The 16,212-nt window shown below is 41.2% G+C and overlaps 1 protein-coding gene across 2 annotated transcripts in view; it reads right to left on the minus strand.

The window, feature by feature from the left end:
- The window catches only part of LOC141773447 (inactive phospholipase D5), a 94,022-nt gene that overhangs the window by 9,806 nt on the left and 68,004 nt on the right, over positions 1–16,212 (minus strand). The window contains exons 3-9 of one of the 2 annotated variants that reach the window (XM_074645289.1): positions 13,348–13,534; positions 7,391–7,499; positions 6,974–7,101; positions 3,273–3,470; positions 575–711; positions 258–423; positions 72–162 (exon numbers count right to left, since the gene is read on the minus strand). In XM_074645289.1, the coding sequence (XP_074501390.1) occupies positions 72–162; positions 258–423; positions 575–711; positions 3,273–3,470; positions 6,974–7,101; positions 7,391–7,499; positions 13,348–13,534 (1,016 nt within the window). Of the gene's footprint in view, positions 1–71; positions 163–257; positions 424–574; positions 712–3,272; positions 3,471–6,973; positions 7,102–7,390; positions 7,500–13,347; positions 13,535–16,212 lie in introns of those variants that run through there. The other variant, XM_074645290.1, reaches the window with a different exon arrangement.

A 16,212-nucleotide genomic window follows, 5' to 3' on the forward strand; every position in this document is an offset into this window, starting at 1 on the left:
GGTTTTTTTTGCCTAAAATGGCTCTTTTGATAGTAAAGGTTGCTGACCCCTGGTCTAGTTGATGAGCTCACCTAAATAAATGGCTCTGTCTGTCACCATAAACCTGTTGTGGTTTATTCCTTGAAGACTGCCGTCCCTCTGCACTCTGGGGTTGAAGAACTTCTGCATAGACACACACACACAAACACAGAGCGGTGGGAGCATCGATAAAGCGTATCTGTAGAGTTGAAAATAGTACGTGGCAGCCTTGAACTTACAGCTTCCAGTGAGCAGTTGGCCTGCTCCATGCACAGACTCCTCAGGGACCAGACGAAGTTGAAAGTAAGTGGATTAGTCTTTTCCCAGCAGCTTATCAGCAGACGGACCCGGACCTTCCTCAGGATCAGAGCCTCCCGGATAAGACTGTCGATACGGGACCAGTACCTTGGCGCAGATACAAACAGGCAGACAAATGTGGGCACACAGAGTTCAATCACTTGAACCAACGCAAAGCATCCGAGCTTTTGATGATAAATGCCTGTCCAAAGAAATAAAAAAAAAAAAGCAACTTCTACAGAGGCACAGTGGTTCTAACCTGTGAGCGTTGCGGCTGAGGAGGGGCAGGTAATCGATGATGGAGATATAGATGAAATGCTGGGCCTCCTTGATGACCCTGGAAATGGCATCAAGATCATTGCTACGATCTTTGGGGATGAAAACATCTGGGGAGCTCTGTTGTCAGAGGAGGAAAGACAAGCCAAGACAATTAGGAAGTGTTGGTGTTGGGTGATGAGAGGAACCGGTGCACCTGATTCGACTGTTATCAGCTCATTAAATGTGCATTATCAGCCATTATAAAACTCATACATGTGGGTCAGTACAGCTCATTCTCATTCCCAGGGTGTTAAATACAGATGCTTTGTCACGGCCGTTGGTTTTCAATACTGCCACACAAGGCACCTTTGATCCAGATCGCCACCAAAATCTAATGGATTGTTCAATGTGCTACACCCCACCACTCCAAAAAGTGTCATTCAAATCCACCACAAACTTTTGGAGTAATCCTGCTAACAGACAAACAAACAATCCAACACCGGAGAAAACATAACCTCCTTCAAGGCCAAAGGTAAAAACATACTTATTCATATTATATTACATTTCTGTCAATAGATCCCCCTAATTACACTGGTCCTTTAAGGTTGTGAACACAAAGACAAGTCCTGAAAGCCCTCTCTTCCTTCGTTTGATGTTGGTGTCTATGTGCATGTCTTGTACACAGCCTTGAAGTTTCAGTTTTCACTTCTTGCTGACAGACACCAGTGAATGTTTAACTGCGAGTGTGTGCTTGGTGCTGATATTAATCCTCTAGAGATGAAATGCCCAGTCAAACCTGCTGCAGGTAGGATGACATCACCATCACTCATCTGCAGGAAGAAGATGACACTGAAAGACACAGTGTGCCGTAGAGACACTCGGTATGAAAAATGTATCTCCACTGGAGATGATTGTTGAGTGTGCTGTACACATTTACATTTTTTACTATTTAAAGTTAGAGTCCCTTGTTATAAAGCCTGAATATCTGTGTCTAATTTCAGCTGATTTGTATAGCAAACTGTTTCTGATAATAGACCTTTTTCAGGGCAGACATTGTGACTTGTTCTAGCAGGTGGAATTGATAACATTAACACCTTCTGCCCCATTTAAAGACCTTATACACCCATGTTGGACCCACACAGGTGTTTTCACTCATTTAGCCTGATAGGCCCTTTTCACAGCAGCCAGCAGCTTGAGGCTAGAAGCCCAGCATGTCTTAGCTGGGTAAACGCAGGTGTAATTGATACAATTAATTATGGTCCCATTAATGTGTCACAGCCATAGACTATATATAATAAATGGATGTGGTCACCGTGACATCATCCATTGGCTTGTGGACTACCGTTTTGAAGCCTTGAGTTTGGCATTCTGGCCATCGCCATCTTGGTATTTTTTTTGCCGTCGCCATGTTGGTTTTTAAAACCAGAAGTGACAAAAGAGGGTGGAGCTAAGTTCAACCTAACGCTGAATAAGACATTTTTAGGTGACCAAAAAGTTATAATGAACTTTCATGAACTGCAAACACACTGTGAAAAGGTTAAAGTTCTAAGATGAAAACACAGATAGCAAACACAGGTAGCGACCTGTCAATCACAAGATAGCCATGCTCTAAAGCATACCCTGCTATAGAGAGGCAGAGTCCCTCCCCTTCCGGTGGATCCCATAAGACCTTATTTCAGAAAAAAACATGTATGGTAGTCAACGGCGAGAGACGAATATTTTTTTTGATCCCGTTTGAATTGTGCCATGAATCACACATATAATGTTTGTCAATTTAAAAGATAATTTTGCAGGTCAAGGAAGTCGCAGTTTGTTTACCACTTTGGATTTAAAATGTGAGGGTGCAGGTTGTATCGACACTCCGGCCGTTTTCTACTTTCTCGTTTTGGCTGACTGCGGTTTGTTTTGGTTTTTGACGGATACGGAACGGATATGATGTCACATTACTCAGACTACAACAATTAAAGCGGTAACGTCCTTCTACCTCCATATAGACTCAAATGAAGCAAATATATCGATTCTGTTATTAAAAAATCTATTTCAAAATCATAGAAAAAAAAAATCGCGATACATAGGTGAATCGATTTTTTTTCCCACACCTAATGGACAGTTGTGTCATGTTTTAAAGGTCCCATATCGTGCTCATTGTCAGGTTCATACTTGTATTTTGTGTTTCTACTAGAACATGTTTACATACTGTAATGTTCAAAAAAACTTTTATTTTCCTCATACTGTCTGCTGCATACCTGTATTTACCCTCTGTCTGAAACGCTCCGTTTTAGTGCATTCCAACGGAATTGCAACGGAATTGCGTTGCTGGGCAACAGTTTGGGTCCATGTTTACTTCTTGTCAGCTGATGTAATTAACATACACTGCAACAGGAAATAAACTGGGACGCATTTAGAATGTTTACGTTTACAACCGTGTAATGGTCTAAATATTGTATATTTGTGACATCACAAATGGACAGAAATCCAAACAGCTTGTTTCAAACGCACTATTTCTGAATATGGGCTGTGTGTATTTCTCTGTATATTGAGCGTTTCAATACTTTCACAGTATTTATATAGCACTTAAACCTGCTTTATACTATAACAGACATGACAATCTCACTTTTTACAATACGGGACCTTTAAATGATTCCTTTACTGTAGGCATCACTTGGGCTAATGAACAATACAAACTACTGGTCACTTACAGAGATGTAGGCCTGAGCCTTTGTGCTGTTGAGAGTGAACTCCAGTGGTTCGTCCCTGTTGTAGAGGGCAAAGAGGCGCTTGGACCAGAAGGAGGGGATGAAGTCTTTATACTGGAGCCCCCAGTAGAGGCTGAACACTCTGTGAAGGTCCAGAGCCAGACAGCTGCAGTCGTACACCAACACACCCAGCTCCTTCCTCTGGAGAACAAACACAACCTCTGTCAGATCACCATAAGCACGGTGACGGCCCACATTCACAAAACATCTCTGTAATTATCCAGAATATTATCGTCATTACTTTCAAGATCAACAAAAAGGCTGTCCATCATCTCCATCAACATCACATTTCCTTCTTTCCAAGCAATCTTAACCTGTCTGTTTTTACTCCAACGCTTTTATACATCTATCCACCTACACATACACACCCAGCAACCTCTCCTTGTCAGGCCACATTGTCCACAAATCTCCTCCAATTACAGCCCTTCGCCCATCGTCACAGCAGCAGCAGGGTTTGAGGAGACACTGTAGCGGTTCTTCTCTCGGTTTCTCAATTTTCTTTCTTTGCTCTCTGCTGCATTTACTTTTCAAAGAGCCACTTCTCCACTCTCAGCTTGCACCTTCTAAATTGCCTGCTCTGCCGCTCTTTCACTCTGCACATTCTTTCTCTCCCTGCAGTGTTTACATGAGCAAAGTATTCCTAAATAAAGCTTAGATCCCACTTACTAAAGTCTTATCTGACACGACTTACTCTATCTCCATCAAAGCGCACCAGCATGCACAATGCCCTTTGTATCTCTAGGTGTCTAAAGATAGATTAAACTAACTAACAAATGAGTCCACACTTTAATGAACCGTGCACGAATCTCAGCTTTCAAGAAGAAGATAAAAGGATGGACACTTTCTATTTTTGCATGCCAACTCACCTTGCATGCCCCCCCCCCCCCCCATCCACTCCTCCCCCCATCTATGCCTTTTTGAAGAAGACACAGAAATATAATCTCTCTATCTGTACAAATGTCTTTTGATAGGGTTCATAACTTGTGCATATATGTAGTATGTGTCAGTAAATATGCAACACAGTCACACAGCAGTTCGTGAAATAGTCACGATATTCAATCTACTTGATTCGTGTACATAGACACGATATTTCCCTTTTTTTCGAGACACTCAGCACGACTTTCAACAATGTATTTTCCGTGTGTTTTCAGACAAATGTGTTGTAGGTCTATGGTACGATGGAGTATTAGTGTAAATTTCTGCTCCAGTCTTTTCAGAATAAAACTACTTAAGTTTAGGAAAAGGTCGACTTGGTTAGGTTTAGGCAACAATAGTACTTAGATAGGCTTAGGAAAAGATCGACTTGGTTAGGTTTAGGCAACAAAACTACTTAGTTAGGTTTAGGAAAAGGTCGACTTGGTTAGGTTTAGGCAACAAAACTACTTAGTTAGGTTCAGGAAAAGATCAACTTGGTTAGGTTTAGGCAACAAAACTACTTAGTTAGGTTTAGGAAAAGGTCGCCTTGGTTAGGTTTAGGCAACAAAACTACTTAGTTAGGTTTAGGAAACGATTGTGGTTTAGGTTAAAATAACATTACAAGTGGCATAACTTAAGTACAGAAGTTACATTACGAGTAAATCCTCTTTGACCTGTGGTTTCACACGGTACACGATCACCGGTCTCCTGGGCGAAAATCTGGTGTTTTTTGACCCACCTATACACCCCGACCCTCCTCTCTATACTTCCTGGTTCACAATTATGTGGAATACATACAAATTGATTTTGTGCTGACCATCAAGAAAAAATAAATAAAAATGTGTGTCTATGTACACAAAGGAATACATTAAATTGCATGACTATTTCACAAACTGCTGTGCGTCTGGGCTGAAATATACCAACTGAATCCTCTAATATATCTAAAAAATATACAGTATATATACACAATCTGAAAATGCAACCTTTATGCACCCATAAACATCTATTTGGAGTAATTATTCAAAGTAAATGACTGTCTAGTGCAGGGGTCTGCAACCTGCGGCTCCGGAGCCACCTGCATCTCTTCAGCTCCTCTCCAGTGGCTCCCTGTGGATTTTTAAAAATAGAAATGAATAACTGTTTTTTGTTTACATTTTCATTTTTATTTATCATTGCTGTAGGTACACACATTGAGGAAAAAATAAATAAATCTGAGATTACGAGAAAATATAGTCATGATAATATGAGAATAAAGTCATAGGTTTATTACAACTTTTTTCTTGTAAAGTTATGACTTTATTCTGGAAATCTCAGATGTTTTTTCCCCTCAATGTGGCCCTAATACTCCGTAGTACATTTGCACTTTGGCCCTCACTGCATTATACTTACAATATATACTATATACTTAGACTATAGGCTGTGTGTAAGCTGTATAATGTTTCGTGGCTCCAGACAGATTTTTTTTTTTTTTCTTGGCCTAAAATGGCTCTTTTGATAGTAAAGGTTGCTGACCCCTGGTCTAGTGTATAACCCATGGTAATAGATATATAGAATCTGTCTATATTAATTTAATTAATTAACAGGCGATCATGACATTCTTGTGATTTATTTCAGATGATGCCGTCTTTCAAGAGGGACACCCATATACATAAGAGGGCTGGAAACTTCAAATAAAACACTGCACTTTTGAGTCTGAGCCAGTAGAACATTATCAAAGCACTTTACATTAGGGGATACAGAACGTGTTAGGCTATGTAATTATATCTAATGTAAATCTGTTGGATACAAAATGACAACAGAGGGTGTAAGTTGTGATTTGTAATTGTAACAATTTGCAGAATTTGTGTTGCAATGCAGCTTCATAATGTACTGAGATTATTGATTCTGTGTGAGTATGCATGTGTTTGTATGTTTTAGGGATGCTCATTTGGAAACCTTTTCTTAACCGATAACCGCCCCTCTTAACTGATTATTAACCGTTAACCGACAAGATTTGTGCCTCTCATACAGGAGCACAACAGATGTTGGTTGACGGGAGTCTCCAGTTCACCGTCCGGGAGCGTTAACTTAGCAGCTACGATGCTGCGTGTAGTGTCGCGGACATGCAGCCACTTTCCCAGTAAAAGTCTCCACCACACATTTAGTTTAGTTTAGCAGGTTGTCAGCTGTGTGTCTGCCCAGCGTAACTTTAGTGAGTGTCCAATAAACAGTGTGTGTGTTTGTGCTACGTTAGCAGCTCTAGCATTGCCGGAGGCTTCGTGCTCGCCGCCGCCACACACGTAGTCTGAGTAACTTTAGTGAGTTTCCGACAGACCGGTGAGTTTGAGGCTGTTGGTGGCGTTATAGCTGTATAGTGTGTGTACAGTTTATTTGTCAGTGAATAAATGCTATGAAACTACAACTCCTCCGCTCCGCCCAAGCGAGCTGGAGAGACATCCACGGAGAGACCGGAGCTAACTTCCTGTATCCTGCTACTCCAGTTTCGCCTCTTAAGGTGGGCTGTTAAGGTGGACCAGCTTTTCTCCTTAAAGAGACGAGCCGCTCCTCTGAGCCGCTCAGCTTTTGAGTTATTTATTAATATTTCTTTTAACCGTTTTAACCGATAGCGTTAATCGATTAAAATGCTTAATGTCTGTTAACTGTTAAACGGTTAATTATTAACATCCCTAGTTTGTATGTTTCTATGTTCAAGTATGGGTGTGCTGTGATGTGTGGTGGTTCTCGGGTACTGTGGCAAGGGATCTCCAGTCCATGCTGGCGCTGCCGATGTAAAAATGCTTCCTGTCGACCACCCAGAAGGACGAGAGGAGATGGCCTTTGGTTAGCGCTGTCATGTTCACATAGTGGACTTCAGCATCTAGAATTGGAGAGTATAGAGAAACAGAGATCAAGTAAAAGACAAAGAGAGAATGAAATAAAGGAAGTTACGTGTGAGGCAAGGGATAAAGGTAGATCTAGCCACAGACAGGTTCAACAAGAATATGAAACACAAAGACAGATGAAGGGAAAGATGGAACGAGAGTGAGAGACTGAAAGAGCTGAGCAGGACAAACAGGGAGAGCAAACAGTCAGCAGACAGAGCTAAGCTGCAGCATGTTTGAACACAGACACACAGAATGTATAATACAGCAAGAGGGAGAGCTGACTGTGTTTGGCGAGCATCCCGAGCTCAGTGGAGTCGATCATCCCGCTGGAGATCTTCAGCTGGATTCCTTTAGCTTTCAGCCCCTGCAGCCTGGACAGCAGAGCCCTGCCCTGAGGGGAAACACATCATCAAACCTCTGCTGTCACATCAAACTCATGCTCTGTGTATTCAGACAACATTCTTGTGTGTTGCTTAGATTTTTCTTTTATATATCGTGGCACTACCACCATTCATTTATGTGCTATTTCTGTGTTATATTTCCCAGAGGTCCTTTGTTTGCAGCCAGCAACTGTGATGTCTAGTTTCTTTTTTGTTTTGATCAAGTATTCCTATTTGTGGTGTTTTTTGTTTCTTCAGCTACCTGCGCTCATTCCAAATACCCAATTACATACTTCCCTCTACAGAACAACAAATAACAAATAAAAACGTACAGAGTTTTCTGTTTTTCACAAAGTAACACACGCTGAGAATACAAAATGTGTAAGTGACTCATTTTATGAAGTGCACTGAAAAGGTCAGTAAAGGTAAAACCCATCATCTATCTCCAGTCCAATCACATTGAGTTCTCTTAAATGCATACCAATCACAAATGAGATGAAGATGAACTTAAAGGTCCCCTATCGTGCACATTTTCAGGTTCATACTTGTATTTTGTGTTTCTACTAGAACATGTTTATGTGACAGGCAAGAATAATGCAAGAATAATTAATTTTTCAGGCATAATTCATTTATTTAGAGAAAAGCTAATTTCTTTGTTGTCTCAGTTATTACTGTATCATTTTCAGGACATGTCATTTAATTTTTGGATGTAAATATGCATAAAAACTGGTCACTGTAGAGACTATGCAGCACATATGCAGTGAAACAGAAAGAGGAATAATGCAGATAGGTGATGCAGATCCTTGTGTGTGTGGGTTGATTTTGCATTGATCTGTTGGTAATGCCTCGGGGTTCCAGTAGGGGGATCGCGCTCCTCTTCCTCACTCAATACAGAGACGAGTGAAGGGAAGAGCTGCGTGTGTGATTCATTCATCCTTCTCTCTCACTATTTCCCCTGTTTAAGGTAAATAACGTCCACAAAGCACTATAACGTTGTAAACACATGTTGTTAAGAATTCGTTATACGTTGTTGTTGTTCATTAGAGAGGAAAAGTGCACATTTTGTACTCTGTATTGTGTTTGAAAGTTTCTAGCTAATGCTGTTGCTATGTAAGCTAGCTGCCGGATGCATCGTGGTCCCATCGTAGAGTCCGTCTGTTTACTTTGTCGGCGGCATTTAAGCTAGGTTGTTACGTTCATATATGTGTATGCAGTTGTTGATTTTATAACATTTAAAGGTGAATTCATGTGTCTAAAAAAGTTAAAAAGCTAAAAGGTTAAAATACATTTCATAAGAGAGACTTCATGCTGTATTTGAATTAAGAACATTTAGAAACAGTTAAAAAGATAATTTAAATGGTTTAGAGAAAGTTAAAAATGTAATTAAGCCATGATTACTGTGGTCCAGAAACTGAGTTCAGATGTTTAAATGTATGAGTTTTGTTTACATTGCATTACATTTCAAATGTAACTCAATACAGAGACGAGTGAAGGGAAGAGCTGCGTGTGTGATTCATTCATCCTTCTCTCTCACTATTTCCCCTGTTTAAGGGGCACAACATTTACATGCTGTAATGTTAAAAAAACAACTTTATTTTCCTTGTACTGTCGGCCTGAATATACCTGTATTTACCCTCTGTTTGAAATGCTCCGTTTTAGTGCATTTCAACGGAATTGCAACAGAATTGCCTTACTAGGCAACAGCTTGGGTCCATGTTTACTTCCTGTCAGCTAATATTATTATTAATATTATTTACATACACTGCAGCAGGAAATCAACTGGGACACATTTAGAATGTTTATGTATAAAACCGTGTAATAATATATATATTGTATATTTGTGACATCACAAATGGACAGAAATCCTAACGGCTTGTTTAAAACGCACAATATCTGAATTCGGGCTGTTTGTTTCTTCGTATATTAAGCATTTTGGTGTTTTTTTTTGGTAGTTTAACAGTATTTTTATAGCATTTAAACCTGCTTTATAATATAAAAGACATGAAAATCTCACTTTTTACAATATGGGACCTTTAACCAATGTTCACAATATTTGGATACAAACAGACATTAACAGGCATTCAATACACATGCCTGCTACAAGAGCATCTCCACCTCCACCTTTTGTAACTTTGCCTTTACAGTATATTAAATTTTCCGGTCCAGCCTCCCTCCCGATGAATTGTCTTGTTTGGCAGCTTTTTGCAGAGAGCTGGAGGCTGAGAGGCCATTAGCTCCCCTCTGCCCCGAGGCCTCGGAAAGGAGCTATTACTGTCCAATCATCAGCCTCGGGCTTTCATTAGTCCTGATATGCTCTATTCTTTAAAACAGATCTGTGTGTGTGTGTGTGTGTGTGTGTGTGTGTGTGTGTGTGTGTGTGTGTGTGTGTGTGTGTGTGTGTGTGTGTGTGTGTGTGTGTGTGTGTGTGTGTGTGTGTGTGTGTGTGTGTGTGTGTGTGTGTGTGTGTGTGTGTGTGTGCGCGCGCGCGCGCGCGCGCACAGCCTGGCAAACCCTCCAGGCAACTGTCAATAGCAGACATCCAGTTCCAAATCCAAAATGAATAGCTCATTTTTGAGCAGCCTTAAAATAGCTCAGATGTACTTTTACCAGCACGTAAGATTCTACAGGGACAGTTATTGATTTTCCGCTCTGGTGATCATTTGTGTCAGTTCACTTATATCATACTGTCTACTTTTACTTTATTGTCTATTATTATTGATGTAGCAGCTGTGTAGTCTAGTCTCCTTAATGACCTGATGTGGATCAGGTCAAATAGCCACCATGTTGGACAGCTAATGCAAATAATCATCAACTCTTCTGTCACACTTTACATGTATTGTTATCAGTGGTGCAAAGTAACTAAATACATTTACTCAAGTACAATTTTCGGGTACCTGTACTTTACTTGCATATTTCCATTTTATGCTACTTTACACATATAATCCTCCAGAGTAAGACATTATACAATGTTGGGGATCACTGGGCAAAACTATCTATCTATCCATCAAATAATGTTGTATGATAATAATAATAATAATAATAATAATATATCACTTACAGGGGCCATTTTTTTCTGCAGAGCAAGTACATTTAATTTGATACTTTGATACAGTTTTGCTGATAATAATTCTGTACTTTTTATTTAAAGGACTAGTGTGTAACAATTAGGTGGATCTATTGGCAGAAATGGAATATAATATTAATAAGTATGTTTTCTTTAGTGTATAATCACCTGATAATAAGAATCCTGTTTTCGTAACGTTAGAATGAGCCGTTAATATCTACATAGGGAGCGGGTCCTCTCCACGGAGTCCGCCATGTTTTCTACAGTAGCCCAGAACGGACAAACCAAACACAGTTAACTTTCCCTGCTTGGGCCAGAGTTGATAACGTTACTCGCTCCCGTCGTCGCCGCCGCTCTCTCTCTCTTGCTTCACCACTCACTTCCCACGTACACACACACACTCTATGCGCTGGCTCTGCTCCAAATGATCTACGCTACTCTTACAACAACTGGCTCTATAGAAGGCCATTTGCATTTTACACTGTAGTTCTTCTACGCGCTTGGCACAAGGGAGAGGCTTTAGTTGGTTGCAATCTGCAACCTCACCGCTAGATGCCGCCAGATCCTACACACTGTTCCTTTAAAGTTGGTAATCTTTTTCAAATACATTTTTGTTATATTTGTTGAAATCCTCACCACATCCCGACAGCAGTCAATTAATCAAATACTCTGACAAGAAAAAAATCTGTTATCTGTGGCTGTCGCAGGACTGTAATAAACGCATCCAATCATTTAATTTGGCCCAAATGAATGATTGGACAGGCTACCTGTCTGTCTACCTGCGCACACTCTGCGCATCACCGGAGTCTTCCAGAGTACTAACAATAGCCATGTTTACCTTCATAATGATATTTTTGGGGGAGTGGCTTTGAAGGACGGACTGTCAGTGTTGCCGACTTGCCGACTTTCTCTCTTGATTTAAAAAAAATATCCAACCGAAAAACGCAGCCCAGTGTTGCCAACTTTTTTCCAGTGAAAGTAGCTAGCTGCTGCGGAGCCCCGTCACTTCACAAGACACGGGAAACCTCTGTTGGTCTGGAGGAGCTGCAGCAGTTATTTCTGCACAAACATCCACTGTACATTCACCAGATATTCTCAGAGCTAAACTAACTCTTCTGCAGTGTGGAGTGTGCGCGCATGCACGTGAGCGTGGAGCGAAAGCGTGAGAAGGAGCGCTGTGTGTGAGTGAAGGCAAGCAGAGGAGCAGAGAAGCAGAGACTCCAGTCCTGGAGACCAAAGCTACGGTCTCCCCCGCGTCCTCCGACCGCGGCCAACACTGTTTAACAGACGGGCTTCACTAGATACAACCAAGAGGTTTTGGTGCTTCCGTGTAGTTTGTGTTGGAGTCTGAGTCTGAACAGCGTAGCCACACGCAAGCGCGCATGAGACACCAACCCGGATTGATTCATACGTATAAGAAGTTACAAACAGTCCCTTTAAAGGGACTGTTTGTAACTTTGTAAGCGTATAAATGTAGCGGGTCGGCACACATGCGCGCTCACATATGCGCGTTCGCGTCTAGCCGCTGTACCCTCCTCTGCCTGCTCGCCTTCACTCAGACAGCGCGCGCGTTCTCGCTCAGCTCGCTCCACCTCTAGACGTGAACGCGCGCTCACTCCACATGCACTTTTACTCGGCCATCATCGAGTCCATCCTCACCTCCTCCATCACCGTCTGGTTCGCCGCTGCCACCGCCAAGGACAAGGCCAGGCTGCAGCGGGTCATCCGTGCTGCAGAGAAGGCGATCGGCTGCAACCTTCCCTCCCTCCAGGAGCTGTACACCTCCAGGACCTTAAGGAGGGCAGGGAAGATTGTGGCCGACCCCTCCCATCCTGGACACCATCTATTTCAGACTTTACCATCTGGCAGGAGGTTAAGGTCCATCAGGACCAAAACCTCACGCCACAAAAACAGTTTTTTCCCCATGGCAGTGGGGCTCTCCAACAGCCCATCTGCCCCCCTGTGACTGTCTCCCCCTCACACACACACTACTGCCCCCCCCCTCCACCCTGCCCTATTTCTTGTTATTATACTGTTTGTCTTGCACCAACAAAGCCAAAGAAAATTCCTAGTGTATACCTCTTACACCTGGCAATAAACACCTTTCTGATTCTGATTCTGATTCTGAAGAGTGTTTAGCTCTGAGAATATCTAGTGAATGCACAGGGGACGTTTGTGCAGAAATAACTGCTGCAGCTCCTCCAGACCAACAGAGGTTTTCTGTGTCTTGTGAAGTGACGGAGCTCTACAGAGAGTTACGTTGTCTTCTCGTTACCGACCGGGTGCCGGTGTCTCCTCTGCTCTCTCCGGCTGCGGGCATAGAGAGCAGGGAGACACGCTGGAGAGCCCCGCTGCCTCAGCCTGCACTTAGGCAGGAAAAGCCAACACTAGGATCAGATCTAAATCATGTTCATGGAGAGACCTTCGTCTGGTCAGCTAACATTACTGCCAAGCAGGTGAAATATAGAGTGATATTGTGGTTTTAGCTGACGTGTGTTGCCTCACTGTTTTGAGCGATGCTTGTTCAGGTATATTTAGAGCGAGCAAGCGCGAGCCCGACGCTAACTTTCATTGATTTCACGGCCACAGGTGTCGCTGTTAACAAGCATTCCTGAAAGTTACAAATAGTCCCTTTAAGTAAAGGATCCGAGTTCTTCTTCTCCCACCACTGATTATTATATAAAGAAGGCAAAGGCATGAAGACGAGACAGAGAAAAGGTAAAACAGACACAAAATTTACATAAGTGCCACAACTTCTGCAGAGTCAAGTCCCTGTAGGCTTGCTCTGGTTTTACCTGTCTGGCAGCAGGCTGGAAGCTGGATTCATAATCGGAGGAGTTGAGGAGCCACAGCGGGGAAACTATCTCTACGACCCGTTTAGCTCGGTCCAGTAAGTTGTACAGCCCCGCCGAGAGAGGGAGGTGTGATGTACCATTATCTAAGAAGGAGATGTCATCTGGGATGTTCTCCACAAGCACCACTCTGTGGGAAATAAACAGAAAGAAGAATAACACAATGATGTCAAATTTAGGACCTGCAAAAGAGCATTGTTAGGCTGAGCCATAGAGACCTGTTAATGGGAAAGTGCTGATGAAATGAATGTGAGCTCCGTGTTCTTTCACAAAGCAATTATCTGTTTGCATTAGTAGCAGAATTCTTATGAGCTTGGGTGCCACTGATATGATATTCCTTCTTTCTTACTACCAACAAATTAGCTAACAGCACCCTCCCTCTGGATCATTAGCTTAATGAGAGTTATCAAAATTTCTAGACCACACACGCACTTAGATTCCACCGAGCATCATTAAATCTCGTACAGGTTGCCTCTGGCAGGGGCTGAGAATAATTGAGGGTTGATGTGCAGAGTTGTCAGCAGTGCAGACTCAATTACACCTAGTCATCGAAAAGTGACTCATTTTTGCTATATTCTTGTTGGTTTCTCATAAACACTACTCCCTACGCTATCACGTGACGCATTTTATTGTAATCATCAGCAGTCTGATGTAGTTTAATACCCTGTAGTTACAGCACACATCATTAATTCATAGAGTACAGAATAGACATAATATCTGAGATTATCTCCTTAAAGCTTCAGTTGGCGACAATTTTTTGGCATCATTGGGCAAATATTTCACAACAACCTTTCAGCATATTGTAATTCAAGTGTTCTGAGAGAGACTTCTGCACCTCCTTATGACTCTGTTTTCAAGCTTTAAAAAATCTAGGCATTATAGTAACAGAATATTGATTCATATTTGATCAGCGCTGCCTAGTTTGACCGTTTGGTTGGAGTTCTCATAGACGGAAGCTGGACGGCAGACTCCAGATCAGCTCTGACTGCTTGTTTTCCTCCAGTCTGTGAAATCTTCCAGATGCCGTTAGGAGCACCGGAGGACACAGAGGAACATGTTGTTGTTTTTTTCAGATTACCTGTTTCAAGTACTACTGTCAGGATATAGGGATTTTATATATATATATATATATATATATATATATATATATACAGTATATAGCAATATTTTATTTTATAAAAAAATCTTTTTTTTAATCAGATTTTCTCCAATCTCACCTACTTCAGCTTTAAAGGTCCCATATTGTAAAAAGTGAGATTTTCATGTCTTTTATATTATAAAGCAGGTTTAAGTCCTTTATAAATACTGTGAAAGTATCGAAGCGCTCAATATACAGAGAAATACACACAGCCCGTATTTAGAAATTGTGCGTTTGAAACAAGCCGTTAGGATTTCTGTACATTTGTGATGTCACGAATATACAATATTTAGCCCCCAGTTTAGAGAAACAGACAGGACTACCAGCACGGGAGCAAAGCAATGTACTGCTGTGGAAGGGGGGCAGCAGCAAAACATATTCTAGCTACCTAAAAAAATCAATATCAATATAAGTCCATGCTATATTTAGAATATTTTGACCGCTTTATCTTGCTGTTAGACAGCCCTTTCTGACAGGGAACTGAACTGAAAGAGAAACTTATCTAACTTATGCTCCCTTCAAAGCCACCAGACTCCATTGACAAAACAGTATAGATAAGTTTCACTTTCGGTTCAGTTCCCCATCAGAAAATATTCTACATGTAGCATACACTTAAACTGATTTATTTAGGTGGCTAGAATATGTTTTGCTGCTGCCTTCTTCCACAGCAGTACATTGCTCCTGTTTTTTCCAAACTGGGGGGGCGTGCCGACCGCCATCTACTGTAGGTAGATCAAATACTGCCACATTCTCACTCTGTTCCCAGTGGTCCTTGGACTTTTTGTTGAGACTTAAGGCTATCTTGTGTTTATATCTCTTTGTGACTTATATTAGTTCTGATTTGTCTAGACCAGGGGTCAGCAACCTGCGGATCCAGAGCCACATGCAGCTCTTTAGCCCCTCTCCAGTGGCTCCCTGTTTTTTACATTTTCATTTTTATTTATTACCATTGTTGTAGGTCTATTGTACGATGGTACAACGGAGTATTAGGGCCACATTGAGGAAATAAATAAATCAGAGATTTCGAGAACAAAGTCATAATATTTTCTTTTTTTCTTGTAAAGTTATGACTTTATTCTCGTAATATTACGACGTTTTTTCGTAAAGTTATGACTTTATTCTCGTTATATTACGACTTTTTTCTTGTAAAGTTATGACTTTATTCTCGTTATATTACGACTTTTTTCTTGTAAATTTATGTCTTTATTCTCGTTATATTACGACTTTTTTCTTGTAAAGTTATGACTTTATTCTCGTTATATTACGACTTTTGTTCTTGTAAAGTTATGACTTTATTCTCGTTATATTATGACTTTTCTGGAAATCTCCCTCAATGTGGCCCTAATACTCCGTCATACATTTGCTCTTTGGCCCTCACTGCATTACAACTTATATACTACATACTTAGACTAATAACTGTGTTACCAAATGTTTTGCGGCTCCAGACACATATATATATATATTTTTTTTTTTTGCCTTAAATGGCTCTTTTGATAGTAAAGGTTGCTGACCCCTGGTCTAGAGGATTTTGGATCTAGGGTTATGGCTTTTCTGTTGTATTATAATCCTTGTCTCATTAATTCCAGTGTTTCCTGTTTTGTGTTGATGAGATCACTCCTCTTGTTTATAGTCTGGTTTTTACTTCCTGCCTTTGTGATTGTCTGCCCCGC

This window comes from Sebastes fasciatus, chromosome 9 (assembly GCF_043250625.1).
Source record: "Sebastes fasciatus isolate fSebFas1 chromosome 9, fSebFas1.pri, whole genome shotgun sequence".
In the NCBI taxonomy this organism is placed as follows: Eukaryota; Metazoa; Chordata; class Actinopteri; order Perciformes; family Sebastidae; genus Sebastes; species Sebastes fasciatus.